This window comes from Xylocopa sonorina, chromosome 7, assembly GCF_050948175.1.
Source record: "Xylocopa sonorina isolate GNS202 chromosome 7, iyXylSono1_principal, whole genome shotgun sequence".
In the NCBI taxonomy this organism is placed as follows: domain Eukaryota; kingdom Metazoa; phylum Arthropoda; class Insecta; order Hymenoptera; family Apidae; genus Xylocopa; species Xylocopa sonorina.
In genome coordinates, this window is record NC_135199.1 from 5,506,709 (window position 1) to 5,523,860 (window position 17,152).

Genomic DNA, 17,152 nt, shown 5'->3' on the forward strand with positions numbered 1-17,152 from the left:
CGTAGATCATATCGTTCTTTCAGGAGAACCAATAACAAAACTCTACAGAAAACCACTACTCTAAAACTCATAAATAAACTTCAAAATATTGTCCAAAAATTGACCATCTTTATAACAACAGTATACATCCGATATTAAATTTAGAGACGCGAAATTTCCTTAAAGTCGTCTAATTAACCCGCGTCGTATTCTCGTCTGGCAATCGAGCGACTGGAGCTATTCAATTCTTTAGCCGGCACAATTATCACATCGAGTGTCCGGTGAGAAAGCTGGGCAGGTAAGCGCGTAGACAGTGCGTCGCGGTGCGTGTCGGTAACGAGCAACGAACCGACAAGTGGCGGTCGTGGAAAAACGAAGGAGGAAACGGCTGGAAAGGGGGAAGAACGAAACGTGGCGCTGAGGTAGAGGGACAGGCGGTGACCACTCTGCGTGGCGTCCGCCTAATGCGCCCTCGAGCTACTCCTCCCGCGGCGCGCGGCTTCTTGCAAATAACAACACTCGTTAGCGGTAAGAAATACCGCCGGCTGGTAATAACTCGCGTACGCGCGATTCAATTTAATCGCGATCATTACGCGTCATTCATTATTTACGCCGTTATCGCGGTTTAATGGAACGCGACGGCGATACGCGTTCAACGAGTTACCTAATCGTGGGATCGAGAGCGGGGTGTTCTTCGTTCGGAGGGAATTTTAACTGTTTACGCTCGAAAGAAAACGTAACAGCGTTACTATTCGTATAACGCTTGCAATTTATTATAGGAACGAGCAAAGTTATTGCGATTTGTTTTTCTCCTTACGTTATGAACTGAAAATTATTTGCATATTGATTCGATAATATTGTCTCCGTTGAACTCTCCAGTTTGAAAGCAAATTTTAAATGGTTCCGGTCCGGTGCCCTCGAGCGCAAAGATTTAAATAATCGCGCGTGCCTGTCAACGATATAATATGCAAGCCTTCGTTGGGAACCGCTTTTAATTGTGTCCGTCCCGCGAGAAATCGGTTTCACCGCGAATAAATGTAGAACCGTGTGTACCTTTGATCTCCGGGCAACTTCAATTAATGTTCCACCGACAAGAGAGTCCGACCGGGGAAACTAATGAATTTTAACGCGTTACCCGCTGAGAAATCGTTGCTACCTTCCCGGTATGTGTACGTGGCTCCTTTCGAAACGCGCGCGTTTAGCATTTATTGTTACTTAGTTTGTTTAAACAGCTAATTAACTTATTGAATTCGTTCGTTCTCACGGCGAACCGTAGGACGCGTATCATTGTTAATTCCCGCGAGAACACCATTCCGCGGATGGCTAAAATTCTTGGAGCGCAGCCACGGCGAGCTCGGTGTAAAAATTAAACGAGGGCGTGGGTCGTCGCCCCTTTTTCATTCACCTACGATACCAACGACTACCGACCTTTCTCTTTTCTCCAGAGGGAAAGAAACAAGAACGAAACGAAATCAAGATCCACGTTCCGATCGCCGCGATAATAATCGCGTTGCCGATAATCGTGGCAAATTACCCGTGGCGGAATCGACCGAAATTCGTCGACCGCGGCTGAAGCGAAATGAAAAAAGGAATTTAATTTAAAACCGCGTTCAGAACGGCCACCTGAGATAACGAGAATACGGTTCCTGCTGATCAGGAAATTGTGATCCACGGACGAGTATAATCGCGGCTCGAATCAATGATAAAGGGGATAAGAGGGAAATTAAAAACGATTTCCTTGAAATTTCTTCAAAACACAAAATATCCTTTTGCAACTTCTACACTGTTGCTCACTATTAATGATCTTGATGCACTTTTTTACGTAGTTTACTATAATCACTAAAAAGGAAGATCACGTTTGGCGATATTATATTTCTTTATACACGTTAGATAAAATGATTTTGTATTCAAACTCTGTAGAAATGCGTCGTTAACGACAGATCCAATCCCGATCAGATCCGCGGAAGGATCGAGCGTTATCCCTCGATACGCGGAACCGATCGACCCTCGTCGTCTAGCCGATGCCCTCAGGCTAATACGCCTTAATTAATACACGAGATCTCAACGTAGCTGCCGCTGTCCATCAAGGATCACGGCATCTTATCAAGCGGTTCTCACGTCGCGACTGGATTAGTCGAATTTTTCACCTGCGATATTCACCGAGGCGGTTCGATCGCACGATACGCGCGCAACTTTCGGATAATAACCGAGGAGGATTAAAGTATTTATTAGCGATACCCGGTGGTGTGGCCAGGGTGTTTCGCCTCGATCAACGCTCCGCGAACGCTTCAGTGTTATTATAAAGATCTGTAGCCGGCGTTTACCGTATCCTCGTAATATTTCCTCCCCTATGGCCGTACAATGTAGCTGCCGATGTTCCTGGCGTGTGTTCGAGGGGATACACGGTACCGAAAGCGGTAGCCGCGGACCGCTATTACTCCATTATACAGTTTGCGAGCGGCACGATATAAATTCGATGCAAATTTTACCGTACGACCCGTGAGAATCATCAATCACGGTTAGCCGCTGCGATTCAGTGGGTTCACCCTTTCGTTCTCCTCTTTTCGACCCGTTGGACCGCGCGCGCCCATCGACGATTCGACTTGGGATCAAACAAACGATACCTCTGGCCTCGATCCTTTCGATCCGATACGTTTCGTTTATCATTGCAGCGCGAGAGTTACGCTTTATCCTCGATTAATCGCCAGCATCGCGCGTCAGGAGTGCTCGTGTTATCGCACGCATGGTTGTTCAGCGAAAGTGCCGTGGCGCACCTGATAACACCGCATCGAGCTCGCCGTGCGATCGGTTGTAGCGCGCGAGACAAATTCGATCGCTTCTGGGAGCAAACGGCGCGATCGTTCAACCACGAACCGCGTCGAACGATTTATGCCGCGGTATGGCAGAAATTACGGTAATCAATGAATTGGCATTTCCCACATCGAGTGCGCCGCGGTATCCGCCGCTCGTAGAAGATATCCCGATGGCTGCATAATGCCGCGGTGTTAGAATGATGGATAGACTCGCTGGTACCCGTTTCTACGTACGTGCTCCCCGGCACACTCGTTGAAACAATTATTACAGCGAGCACCAGGCTACGCGAGACACACCGTACGATCGTGGGTGTACATCGGTATATGGCACTTCGCAGAGATAAATCGCGCTACCAGGATTTCGTGAAACGAGCGGTCGTTGACACTGTGACACGCGGATTCGTCCTTCTCGAAAGGAATTTTTTTTAAGCACTTGGGGCCTGCGATCGTTGGAAGTTGTGTAACACGCGCACGTCACTATTGGAATATCACGACTAACTAATGGAGCGCACTGCCAGAGGACACTGTTCGATCGCGCGTGATCTCTGATTTTTGATCCGCCAGAGATTGAGGAAACAGATGCTTTCCCCGAAAGTCTTTCATAACACTGTCGATTATTTATCAGCGCCTTCTGAGAAACATTCCTGCTGTATGGTCTGACCTCCTTCGTCCACAGATTAATTTACTTCTATCCTCGTTGTATCGATTAGCCTCGTGTATTGTTCGAACGAATTAGTATTCGAGTGAAATTTCGTCTTTTTTTAACTACACACGAGTCGACTAAAATATCGTAAATGTAATAAAGTAGTCGAGACGTAGTTCAATGAGAAAATAAAGGCGAGCTAAGCAATCAGTTTTACAACCAATTCTTTGCCACTCTTCTAATGAATGGATGCTACTTGCTGTGACAGTTACCACGTTGTATGCAGCAAACTAACGACTTCCGCCTGAGGGCATTGTTTTATCGACCTGTTAGGATCTTCTAATTCCGATTTTGACAATCGAGAAATTAGAGAGGTGGACGTTGAGTAAAATCGTTTCGTAACAGCTTCGGTTATTTAGAAGCTGAAATCGTGCACGGGTCCGAGTATTTCCACGGATTCCAACGACAACCGTCGAGTGAGCCGTATATTATAGGTAGACGCGTGTGTCTGACTGAAACAACTTGTAAAGTAGCCTTGAAGGGACGCGTATCAAATCGAAACGTCGATAAAACACTTAATGGGAAGTCGAGAAGGTTATCGTCACCGCGAGGGAAGTATGGGGGATTAAAAATGTATATAAAGTCGGTGGCTGTGATTCTGTAGCTAGTAGAAAGGACTGAACACGTGGAAAGCCATGTCCCTCAAATTGTTCGCTTTTCTCTTCTTACTGCTTGTCGTTGGATCGTTGGCCGGTCCACGTATACTTGGTAAGTCACGATACTTTAAGTAACGCCAGTTTGCTGTTTTTCCTTCGCTGATCAGCAATGTTATAACTGTCAGTAGAGAAATCGAGCGAGCAGAGATGCACACCTGGTGAAACCACATTCGATGGATGCAATAGATGCTACTGTAACAGTGGAATGCTGATATGTACCCTGAGCCTCTGTCAAAAAGTAGATGGTATCGAATAGACGTTTGATCACAGAAATTGTTCAAGTTATCGTCTATTGGAAATCGAAATAAAGAGAAACTGGATGGCTACAAGTCCCATAACTATGAATTACTGCTTCGTATCGTTATATTGTTACTAACCAATAAAATCCCTAAAGTGTGCATTGCCTATGAACGTTTTGTTGCCCATTGCCGTGGCGCATGATATCCTTACGAAACTCCCACTGTCATAGAGAAACTGTACGGTAAACAAATTAAAATACGTTTAGAGTGTAAGTCTTTTATAATACGATCGATTACTTGTTAATGACAGAACAATGTTGTGTCTTCAGTCCCATTTTATTGGCTAGTGACGCTCATCGCACGAGAGATTACGAAACGACGCCTCGTATAAAAATAACAATCCGGTATTTATAAATGTTTTCCTCGAGTAGAACCTAGTACACTTACACCCCTTCCCCGTTTACTGTTATCTCCTGTTTCTCCGGGCCAATGCATCATTCTCATTCCCGTTACAGTAATATACGAATGAGGTTATAGCAATACTCCAAAGTATATTGGAAGGGGAGCGTATAAATACCGCGTTTGCAAGAAAAAAGCCACGGCGAATAAAGTCAAGTTAAACATCGAAGCTTATCGATGCAGTGGCGAGAAAAAACGTGGACTGCAAATGTATATAAAGTCGGTAGATCGGTTTGGTAGTGCAGTTATCAGAAGGAAGTCGCACGCTAGAGACCATGTCCCTCAAATTGTTCGCATTTCTGTTCGCGCTGCTTTTCGTAGGAGCGCTAGCTGCTCCCGCCCCGCATCCAGCCGGTAAGTTTCTCGCGACACTACGCTTTCTGGCTTCCGTTTTCTTTATCTTCAATTTCTGCCCGACAACAGACACAACGACAGAGACGAAATGCACGCCAGGCACGCTGATCCACGACGGGTGCAAAGTGTGTTACTGTCACCAAAGCGGTTTCCTGGGCTGCAGCGACTACGACTGTCCAAAGCCTGGTAAATCTTAATAAACCGTACGATTCGAATGTCACGACCCTACGACCACGGAAATACGAGAGCCAACAGCACGCGGACGAACATATATGTACAACTCTACTAACTAATATCAGCAGTGAAAACTCAAAAAAAAAATGGTGATACAATAAAGTATAATTTTGAAAATTGGATCGAACGCATCGCTGTTACTTAACGCGTTACTCGCCACCGTTGGAGCAACGCATACACTAAAACCGTACAGCATTTCTCCGCACGATCGTCCATCTAGTTTTAATTTCCATGCGTCGGCTAATTGCAAGTACGACGGAGCAGAAGCCTATTGTTGGAAAGTTCGAGGTGCACAGAAGTAGGAAGGGAAGTCCCACGTTCCATTATGTCCCCCGAAGCCACGTCGCTTAGGAACGCGTCGGGGCGATGATTTTTCGCAGTCGAGATCCCACGGGCGGTTGCGTCGGGCCAGGTTGAGCACCGCGGTTACACCGTCTTGGTTGAACCATGGACCAGACAAAAGATCCTGGTTCTCACGACCACGCCCTCTCCCCGCCGACTCAGCGCTCTCTAGACGGCGGCGATGCCTTCGCGAAGGTACCTATCCACCGGAAATTCTTCGAGCCGCGGCTCCTTCGACGCTCCGTACACGTATGCGCGGACCTCTGTGGGTACCATCGAGGAGCGAAGCGGCGCGACCTCTCTTCCAGGTTCTCTCGCCAGGCGATAATAAATGGCCGGGTACCAGTGTACCGACGAAACGCGGGGGCTGCGGCTGAAAAAATGCATTGCTCGACGGATAACGCAACTGCGAGCAGCGGCGTTGCAACTCGCCTCGGTCGTACCGTCGAATTTCTAAACGGCGCCCAGGTCAATACGTTTCTAACGCGCCGTTGCGAATGCCACGGACCCCTGACCCTCCGCTCGCCTCCGCAGCCACCACCAATCGGGGTGCCCAGCGCGAAAAATCCCTTCTATGGGACGAATATGCCTGGCATCCGGCGAGCGTCGCCGCGCGAACAACATCGGAACACCGAATCCTCCTCCGTCGAACGCGCGGCGGGTATCGATAAAAATACCACGAATCACGCGGCTATTCACGTGTTCAACGCGTGATCAACGCGCGACTTCTGTACGGTTAGGTTTCCCCGTTCGAGTATCTCGGCTGGGGGATCATAGATGGTCGATGAGTAATGGTTCGAGGTCGCGGCTGCTTGACCCGTCCACAGGCGACAAGGCCGGCTTAAAGCCATCGGCGATATTTCAGAGTTAAGCATTATCGTTATCGGCACGACTCGCGGCTGGTTTATTTGTTAATAACCGCCGGATTCCTGTCCGCGTTAACGTGGGAAGATCGCTTAATGACTGAGAACAGCCACTGTAAGAGTCTGGCCTGGAACCGTGCGGACAGAAAAAGAGGAATCTCCTTTTACTATCCGCGTCGGGTCGCGGGGAATATCGAACGCACGGGGCAAGTGTGAAGCAGTTGAAACGCAAAGAAACGCGAGTTCGCGGAATCGCGACGAGTATTCACGCGGATATTGTCCCAGCAATTAGCCTCTGCTCGCTGGTAGGTACCTTCTTCGAAGTGTTACGCGCTCGACGGGCTTTTTCTCTCGTAATTGTGCGCGCACACCTCGCTGCGTCACCTTGGAACGGTAACGTCACCTATGAACCGGCGCGATTCCTTACGGCGAGAGAAAAAGGACCGGCTCTGACGTTCACCGTGACGAAACATCGCGCTCCACGCCAGAGATCGGTGTGACGAGCATGCGTGAATCATCGGTAGACTATGAACCGTTTAGGGGGACAATGAAAGTATTAACCCTTGAATCGCGAGTTGAATGAGCGTGATTCATCGGCCAATAGAGAGTTCACTCTCTTTCCTCTCTTTTCGCGCTTCGATAATGTCAGTTTGCTCCAAGACCCTAACGCGAACAGAACGAGAAGGTTTCAATGATTGGCGGATAGTTTCAGCTCGCGTCGAACAACTTACCGGTGTGGGTTCTCTTGTGAGCCTTCAGGTGGGAGCTCTTCGTGTACACCTTGTCGCAGCCCGCCACGTCGCATCTGTGAACCTTGCGTCTCTTGAGCGCGTCGCCGCATTCGTTGTCCACCGCTAAACTACCCCCGTTTCCAGCGACCCCGGAGTTTCCTCTGGCGCTGATACCAATCCCAGCCGCGAGCGCGGGACGCTTGTGGAACACCCTGAAATTTCGAACGAACATCTTCTTCAAACTCCTAGACATCGTTGTAGTCGAGCATTTTAGCCGCGATTTATCGAAGAAAGCGACTTTTTTGCTGCCTTAACTACCGAAATTGCGCGCGATCCCTGGACAAGCATCGTCGATTACGACGTACGAAGGGAGGGATGGCAAAAAAAAGAATTGGAGGATGGATCGCCCGTGGCGATTTCAATTCAGATATGGATAAGACGTCTTCATCGTTATTTTATCTTTTGCGCGACTAACGCGGCCTCCGCGTCTCGTCCTTCGAGAAGAATCGACAGAGGCCGAGTCGCAATCGGCATGGATTTATGCAGAAAGTTTTTGGCATCCATTATTCATCGATCGATGTGTTCCGATGCGTTATGACCGGTTCCGCGGACACGAAATTGGCTGCGACGTGAAACGGTCGCGGAACAAATACGTACATTCGAGGGTAAGGGTTCGCCTTATGAATAACACGGCGGTGGATGTCTGGTAGAGAGGAGGAGGGTAGAACCGGCGGTCATTAAGTTAATCTTCCCGGTTACGTGGAAGCGTGCGCGGGGCAATGAAACGTCAGTCCGCGGATCTTTTAACGGGATGCGCGATTTGCACGGTCGTATTAACAGAGCTGTCAATCAGCCGCACATGTCGGAGTGACCTGTGATTTTCCATAACGGGTTCATAGATTTCGATGTGCCTAATAATCGGTTACCCTCGACGGATGAGTGGCTTTCGCGAAAAGAAAATCTGTAAACGTATGCATCCCTCCTCTTCGACGTACACGGAATATAAATGGTGAACCTTAAAGAACTCATTCAGCGACGACAATAAAGGTTTCACGATTTCATCTCCATCTAAAGGTCTTCGTCGAAAATTCTGGCAACTAGTACGATTTCTCCAATAAATATAAATATAATGCACCGGTTGTTCAACTTGGTCCTTGGCCAGTAAAAAGAACAGAGACGCGACGGGTCGATCAATCTTGCCACTTGACGCCCGGTGAAACTGGTTCCGCGGCAAAATTCGTACGCAATGGTCGATTGTCTCGGTAAACTGGCTGTCGAAGCGAGCAGCTGTTAAACGATAATAATTTAAGGTATTGAACGATTTGACTGACGCGATGCTCCACTTTTCTCGCGACAGCGCCAAAACGCGTGCGCCGTCCCTCGAAAGCTGTTGCAAAATTGATAACCTCGTAACCTGGCGAACGTGAATCGCGCGAGCAGTAATTCTCATCGATCCAGAGTGTTCTTTCTGTCTGAAAATGACATGGGGACGCGCGTTTCTACTCGAAGAGGATGAATAAGACTAAACAGTACGGATAGTACCAATGACGCATCTTCAGCTAGGCAATATTTCATCGAGACCACGCACGGTTCGCGCCGCAAACCAGACCCGCAGCTGGCTCACTCAAACTGGCATAAATCCGCCTCTACTCGCGATAATCCGGCTCGCTACCACCTCGACGATCTATTCGCGATTGAGAAACAAAACTCTCCCGCGAGATGCACAATAAGCATCGAGCCCACCGTTTAGCACGATAATTAATCGCTTTCGCACGTCACTCGCGCGTATCCCACCAATTGACCGCCTTCCCGTTTCGTTTTTGCTCTCCATCGTCGATTCCGCCATGGTTCTCCACGGTAGTAGCGACAGGCGCGCGCACCCTCTCGCGAACAATTAATATTCCCACAGTCCCTGATGTCGAGGATACGGAATCTCCTAAGCAATTTATATCGCGATAATTCCATCAGCTTCCAACGACGCGGCGTCGAAATCTCGAACGCCCAACGTGTACGTACGTGGATTACCAAATGGATCATTGTTCCGAAGACGAGGCCGTAAACGCGCGCGCGCGCGCTCACGGCGAACCCGTGGAAGCGAAGGAGGAACTGGAAAGTACATTTGTCGTGAAGTATTGCCGCGAGCTCGCGGCAGTTCCTCCGCAGGGGGGCCCTGACATGCGGGTACCGATGTACAACGGTGCGTGGTACACGTGCGTGTGGAAGTCGCGGGAATCGTGCGCGTATGTACGCCGTGACGGAAACAGACAACGAACCGCCGCGAGATTTATGAGAAACGTGAAGTATAACTATCGGTTAACGGCATTGGGACACGAGGAGACAGGCCTCGATCCGGTGGTGCCGGTGACGCTTTCATGGCACGCGTGATCTACGGATACGACCAGCCGGGTGCCATTATTGGTATCGCCGCTGCCAAACGGGCGAAGGTACGCTGGTTGCGCTCGTTCCGCGGTTAGGTCAAAATCGAGACTGCCTGCAAAAACCGTTCGCGCGCCATTCTAGCGTTCGCATTTCTGATTAAGCCTCTGGTCGCGAATAATTATTCGCTTCCAGGCAGAGTATATCGATCACTTCATCGCGAAAAATCGTGGACGATCGAGAGGAGTGCTCGATTATGAATTCTGGAGAAAATGGAACACGCGTGTCCAAGATTTTACCACGCTGAGGAGTATAATAATTTCAGCGAGAGATATCGATCCAGTTTAGAACGTCGTGGACCATTCAGAGGGTCTAATAAAGTCATCGACATCGAGGAACGACGAAGGGGGCCTTCGTTCCACGATAGACGGATAGACTGTTATGTCATCGTCTGTCATCGCGAGGTGAAAAAGGCGGGCTGAAATTATCCAGGCGACGTACAAAGCGGCGAAAAGAAATCGTGACGCGCCATATTAAACGAGGAGGTCTGTTAACGCGCCAGGCAGGAGTGTTACGAGATTACTATGTTTTCTAGCGCCGTAGCCTGGTCTCCGTCGAGATCGAGACGCTCGCTCCGACAATGGCAAAAGGTACTAGCGGCCGCGCGAGGGCAAATTAAACGAGATTTACAGCGGGTACACGATCTCGTCCTATTAACCCTCGAAGTGGTTGTGCATTCGATGAAATACGACGGCACGTAGCCAACGGACTGTGACCGACCAGCCGCGATATCCTGCTGTTTTTGACATATTGTAAATTGATAATAACGTCAGCTACAGCCAGCCGGATGTCAGAGTATGGAAATCTTCACTTCGATTTTCGCTTGAACATCCCTAAACGACTACGATCACCGACACTTCTGCGCAAATTCAGCAGCATTTTCAATCGCGTTGCAATTACTGTAAAAGATATATATTACAGACTTAGAAGTCAGTAATTACGCGTAGAGCCGCAGAGATTCAACGATTGTTTCCAGAAGTAAGTTAGCGATCGTTTACCGCGCGTTCCGCTTCCCTCGGTAATAGAGCACATCCTGTTGCTCCCTTATAGGAGCAAAAAAAGCTGCTGGCACGAAGGTGCGCGCGCGGTCCGCCGGTACACATCTATCGGTAGGGAGGGGGAGGAGGGGGATGGCCAGGAAAAATCGGTGCCCGGTTCGCCGCGGGTACCGCGCGATACGATCGGTAAAAGTACTTACAGGGACGTTTCCTTTATCCTCTGCAACGCGAGCAGGGCCGCCGATGGTGAAACGAAGACAGGATCGAACGGTTCCATCATGCGGACCGACACGTCCCTCTCTCTGTCCCTTTCCCTGTCCCTCTGCCACTCCCTATCGCAATCTCGTTCCTTTTCACGATCCCGCGGCTCCCTCTCCCTGATCCCTGATTCTCTCTCTTGCTGCCGTTCCCTGTGCTCGTTCTCCGTGCTCCTCTCTCGCACCCTCTCGCGGTCCCGCTCCCGTTCCCGGTTCCTCTCCCACGCTGTTTCACCCAGCGGCGGCAAAGGCGGCGAGACTGCAACAAAAATCGGGCGGGATATTAATTAGCCGGCCAACCGGGAACGACACGCAGCTGGAAATGGTCTTTTGTCGCGTCGATCGAGATCCCCTTGTTCGCTAGCGCCCCCTGTTCGGATGGGAAACGAGGGACGCGGAGGATCGCGTAACTTCATCCCCAAAACGCGTGCATCGAAAATCGCTGCCTCCGCCTGGAACGATTCTACGCGATGCAATAAAATACGAGCGATACTGGAGATACATGATATCGGTACCGTACAATTTGGTCTGTGGTGTGTTTCGTGCTCGGTAAACGGTCGAGGGATCGTTAGTTAAATGGCTGACGCGTACCAGTGGAATAAAGTTTCGGCTCGCCAACGATACCGGTTAATTACTATATTTTGTAGGATCGTGGAACGTCTCGCAAGCCGGATGACACGTACAGAGTGTTTTAGGAGGGAACGCTCTCCTCGCGAACGCTCGAAGAGGCTAACGAGACGGTCGTTATTAACGCCCAGTTTTTCCACTATATTATTTAAACGTACGATTTACGCCGACGTGCCACGGCACCCGTGCAACAATGTCGTAAATCTCGGTTATAAACTCTGCTAATCTACAATTCACGGGCCGGCGGACGATGTTTCCTCCGGGTTTAGAAGAAAACTCTACTGAAAGTTCAATCGTTTCACAGGCTGTTGAAATACGCCGCGTAAAAAGTTGCACCGGTTACGATTATACGCCGCGTTTAATAGCTACATTTTTCTTATTTACAGCCTGCACTGTTCCACTTTATTTTTACGCGTATCTCTGAATCTACATCGCTGGTTCTGTTCGATCGAAAATGTATTAAGACGGTTGTTCGTTCGTAGCCCATAAACTAGGCGAACGGAGCACGGTCGATTATGCATGCATTTTATCCGTCGACCAGTTACAATGTTGATAAAAATGAAAGAAACGCCGATTATATGCTGATTCTATGATTCACGTTTCGAGTCACGAAGGGGAGGAGAAATGGACTTGTCTCCGCTCTTCATCAATCGTTCATAAGTCGCATACTCTGAGATTCGTGTAGTTTAGCAAATGGCTGACGTCTGACTTCGTGCTGCACGATACTCTCCTAGATATCCAAGTTCAATAAACATGTTAAATGTCCACGACATTATTAATTAACCCTCGTCGATCGTCGATAGATTCGCGATCGATCGATACCGCAGGCCTGCACAGGACGAGAGGACGACACTGAGGAGCGATGGTTGAATTTTTCACTGCTACACGCGCGTCTTTCATCGATTATCGAAGTCGCCGCGGTCTCGATCGGCTGTTAACCGATGCAAACTTATAATTTCCAAGGCTCGTAATTAATCGCATAATTGGGATGTACGAAACGGCTGCGGTATCGTTGTTCGCAATTTTGCTCGTTCCTGGCGGAGAAAATAAAATTTCCTCCCGTGAGGCTGTCGTTAGACAACACCAGCCCAATCGAGGCGCCTTAATACGTTCACAAGCTGCTGACGATTTGCACGTGTCTCACAATTGAACGACCCACTTCCTTCCCAACGAAAAACCCAAAAGCGAACAGCAACGCGCGGAAGTTTCACATCGAAAACCGGATCAAGTAGATAATCGATTCGACGAGCACGAGCTGCACGCTGACGACGGAACAACGCGGAATATTGCGTAACGCACGCACGCGAGTACCCCCGCGGTTGTTCGTCGTGAATGAACGAGCCGCAGATTTATGCAAACGGCGGTCGTGGCCAACCAGGCGCACGCCACACCGGGAGAAACGCGTCCAGAGCGAAGATGCATGACTGGAAAACGAACGCGGAACCCCCTCGCGCGCTGTGTTTCGTCGGTTTGATGGATCGCGGCTGAGATTGATTTTTAATCGAACCGCGCGCGCGGCCTCGTATTTCAGCCTGCCGACCTTTACGCTCGAAGACGCCGTAAATACCCGGATTGACACCGCCACGCACACCGTAGCGCGTTCGAGACGCGCGTCGTTTCGCCTCGAGACGAGTCGCGAGTTCCTGTCGAATATCGTCCGTGGATTCCAGTAATAAGCCAAGCTAATCACTGTAATCGAGTTAACCCCTGAGGCGGTGTACGCTCCCTCTCGAAAGCCGCCCGGATACCAGTACTCGAGCTGGAGTAATAACGATCATCGGAACGCGTCGCGTACCCGTTTCCAGGAACGTTTTCCCCGTGGCTCAGGAATCGAGCACGGAAAATCTCAATGTTAAACTCCTCGTCCGGGATACGTATCCGTGGCCCATCTCTGTAGCCCGTGTTCTCCGCTGTTTATCGCGGAGGAAATCTCGAGAGGAGACTGTTGCCTTGGCCACGATCGTCCAATCGAATCGAGGAGTCGTTATGAATACAGGAGCTCTGGGTCCAGGGAGCCAGGACGCGGGAGTTCCAACTGCGTGCGCGGTATTATTAACCGTAATTTCCATGCGTAGCCCGTAACGGCCGGCTCCGCTTAATTAACCTGCGCTTCGGACACTTTTCCACCCTTAAACCCCCGTAGTGGTTCCGGACGTCTCGTTAGGGCCATTAACTGCTGCCCTGGCTCGGCTCGAGGCCTACGATCTTTGGCATCTAATGGAGCACCGAGTCGTCAGGACTTGGAACGCCCTGACAGCGTTCCAACTCTTTGACCCGTGTCTAATTCTTCCTCCGCGCTCCTCTCCGCTCGTTCACCGCGTTCACTTCCTCCGAACGCGCATTATGCGCCGTTCTCGCGCCGTGTGGGAGTCGTAATAAGATGTACGCCGCGTGGAAAAACGCGAAACCTTTCAGGAATCATCGAAATTAGCTATTGTATCTATCGTTTGGTATTATCACGAACGTTAGAGTGCGCGCAGATTTTGCGTTCCCCTCTTCTTCTCTAACGACACGAAACGATTCTCTGGTGTGCAAGTAAAAAAGCTTTGCTCTCCTTCGATCGTCGCCTCGCCTACGCAAGGTTAAACCACGCGCATTACCTGTAATAACGCGGTTTTGCCTTCCTATTCGTTTCACCGTCCCCGTTCCTCTCTACCGTCGTTCCTCGTTCTCCTCTTACTTCCTCCTCGACGTCCACGGGCTCCCTTTCTACCCCGCGCACACGTACAAGACACTTTCGTGACCCTGCGAGCCTACAGTCAGGGGGTAATTGATAATGTTAAACGCCGGGGTTAATCCGCCGATTTATGGGCAGAGTTTGTACGGTGGATTTTTCGAATCCGCCAAATCGAGGTATAATAGGCGGACATTAATGCCTTGCTGCCAGCGATCGAACAGCGAGGCGGCAATGGTGGATAAGCGGGAACCGTCGCGGCGTACGCGCGTTGCTTCGCGTCTATCCGGTGGCGAATAAACCGTGCTCGATTAATTCACTCCGTGCTGTTCCCTCGATACCCTCCGATTCAGCCAGGATAATTCATGGGCTCGTTTCACTGGCGTCCGCCACCGCAACGTCGAGCTTTGACAAGCTGATAATGAACACACTGTTCGCAACAATTCATACGAGTAATACACTTCAACTTCGATTCTCGTATCTACCGATCGAAACGGTAGAATCGTATGAAACTAACGATAATTCGCGTACGAGTATTTTTCAAGGAAACATAGCAGTGGTTTCGAGATTTCGACAGCAAGATGCTTATCAGAGCTTTCAGGTATAATCAAGCAGAAAATTCATCAATAACGACGAGGCTGTCCGCGATCACCAGGAAGCGTTTCGCAATTATTTACGCGGATCCAAAGCGACGAGGACAGCGGCACAATGGACCAGCTGATTGACAATCGTTAAACGCGATCCGTCGATTAATCAGCATTAATTGCGGGGAAAAATTCGCGGCCCCATTGAAACGATAACCCGAGCGATCCTCCGGGTTCGCCGTGGGATCGTTCGCCGATGAATCGCGGCACGTTCACGGTAACCTGTCGCGGGGCATCATCGATTATCGCGCGGTACATTGTACGATCAGCCGGACGCGAGGCTGCGGCGAGAAATATGCGAGAACCGTTCCCTTGAATACGCGCTTGGTGGGTGGACGCGCCACCCGCATCGCGGAACTCGTTAGACGCGGGTTTTCAATTAAATTTCCGGCTTCGCGCGTACGGAGATTAGCGAAATATCCGTCTTGTACCAATTAATCGTAGATTAGCATTTTTCTCGGCTACGCGTCTCGAATTTATTCGACGTCCACCCTCGTGTCTGACTGCGCGTCCATCGCTGCGATGGTGGCTTCGACTGTTTAAAGATGTAGATACGCGTGTGGAATTCGCGATGAAAATAGATTTCATTCGCGTGCTCAGATAGCCTCTGGACGTGTGATTAAAGTGCCATTATCTTTTACTGGTGTTATTATTTATTTATTGAATATCTCGGGTATCGAAAACTCATAACGCGCGGAGGAGTTGTTACAGTGTATAAACGCTTATAAGGAGAGAGGCGACGTTTTTTACGAAAAATTGAAATATTCGAAGTATAATTATTTCTTCATGCGGCGGTATCTCGTATCGAATCTGGGGGGGATCGTATAATCGAAACTGGAAGCGGATGGCCTTTAATCGAACCGCGTGAAATGGGGCAAGGGGCGGCGTAAGGGGGTGAGGCGAAGCAGAAACGTAAAGGAATGCATAATAAAATCGTACACGCCCAGAACGTACGATTATCTCTTCGGCGAGCGTTACATTAACGTGTCTTTATCATAATTAACCGCCGCCTGGCGCACGCTAATTGACAAACGCGTGATTATACCACCGCGGTGAAAGTAACGCGGAAACGGAGCCGTGCACGGCGATTCGTATAATCTTGCCCGTCGAAACGGGCACACGTGGCCGTTGAATTTCGAAGGTTCAAACGATATATGAAACTTTATTACAGGACAACCCCGGCCGTTTAAGTAATAATACTAATAATGCTTGTAATAATACCCGTTACGAATAATAATTTATTGAATTATTCCGTTTACCCGCGTATTCGAGTCTCTTGCCTTCTATGAAACGGAAACACAGTAATTTCGATCGCTCGATTATCATTGCACACGTTTCGGTTCTTTATCTTTACGCTCCACTTTGAATACGACCATCTGATAGCAATAACAGGATAGTTTTTAATTCAAATGTCTTCGATAAACTTCATGGCCAGATCAAATAAGGAGACGCTGTTGAATCGTGTACTCTCGCGCGTCGTTCAGAAGTCTTTCGTAATGAAACGATAACGCTCTTCCCGCGAAGGTGTATTAAAAATTACTTAATCCACTTGCCAAGATTAATTCGTACAAAAGCGAGATGGACGTAATGCTCTATTCACGGTGGCCAATTTGCAGAGGTAGAGAGACGAAAGCGTCGAATATTCGGAGGCAGGACTTAAAAGACGGCATTACCTCTCGTCAGATCGTAAAGGCCTGTTAAATGGCCAGGTCTCGAGCAGAGAGATCGCGAGAGCCGAGTATTTTACGAATCGCTCGCGGCTAGCCTCGAATTGTTCCACCCACGCATTGATCTCTCCGCGAGGAGTATTCCGGCAGAGGAGCAGAGTGGAAAAGGCGCGGACAAGTCGCGACTATGGAAACAGTAGAGAGAGAGAGAAAGAGAGAGAGAGAGAGAGAGAGAGAGAGAGAGAGAGAGAAAGAAAGAGATTCGAAACGGCGAGAAACAAGATTGAGGGGGTCCTTGGTAATTATAGAGGACCGAGAATGTTTCGGGTACCAGAATCGACGCCTCTCGTGACGTTACGAAGGTTTACAGCCTTTTACAGGCCTTCTGTCTTTATACCTTACGAGCCGCAAATGAATTATGCGTTCGCGATCGAACGTTCGAAAGTTAAGGTAACATCTTATTCGAACCACCCGAC

The 17,152-nt window shown here is 49.3% G+C and overlaps 1 protein-coding gene and 1 long non-coding RNA gene across 4 annotated transcripts in view; one reads left to right on the forward strand and one right to left on the reverse strand.

Annotated features, from left to right (window-relative positions):
• Window positions 1-17,152, reverse strand: part of LOC143425085 (uncharacterized) — a 286,080-nt gene that overhangs the window by 4,729 nt on the left and 264,199 nt on the right. For all 3 annotated transcript variants that reach the window (XM_076897576.1, XM_076897577.1, XM_076897578.1), the window contains 2 exons: window positions 11,008-11,323; window positions 7,374-7,585 (listed from right to left, as the gene is read on the reverse strand). In XM_076897576.1, the coding sequence (XP_076753691.1) occupies window positions 7,374-7,585; window positions 11,008-11,323 (528 nt within the window). The remainder of the gene's footprint in view (window positions 1-7,373; window positions 7,586-11,007; window positions 11,324-17,152) is intronic.
• LOC143425211 (uncharacterized) lies at window positions 5,083-5,492 on the forward strand. The gene is made up of 2 exons (XR_013102016.1): window positions 5,083-5,203; window positions 5,273-5,492. It is a non-coding gene; the product is annotated as an uncharacterized LOC143425211 (long non-coding RNA).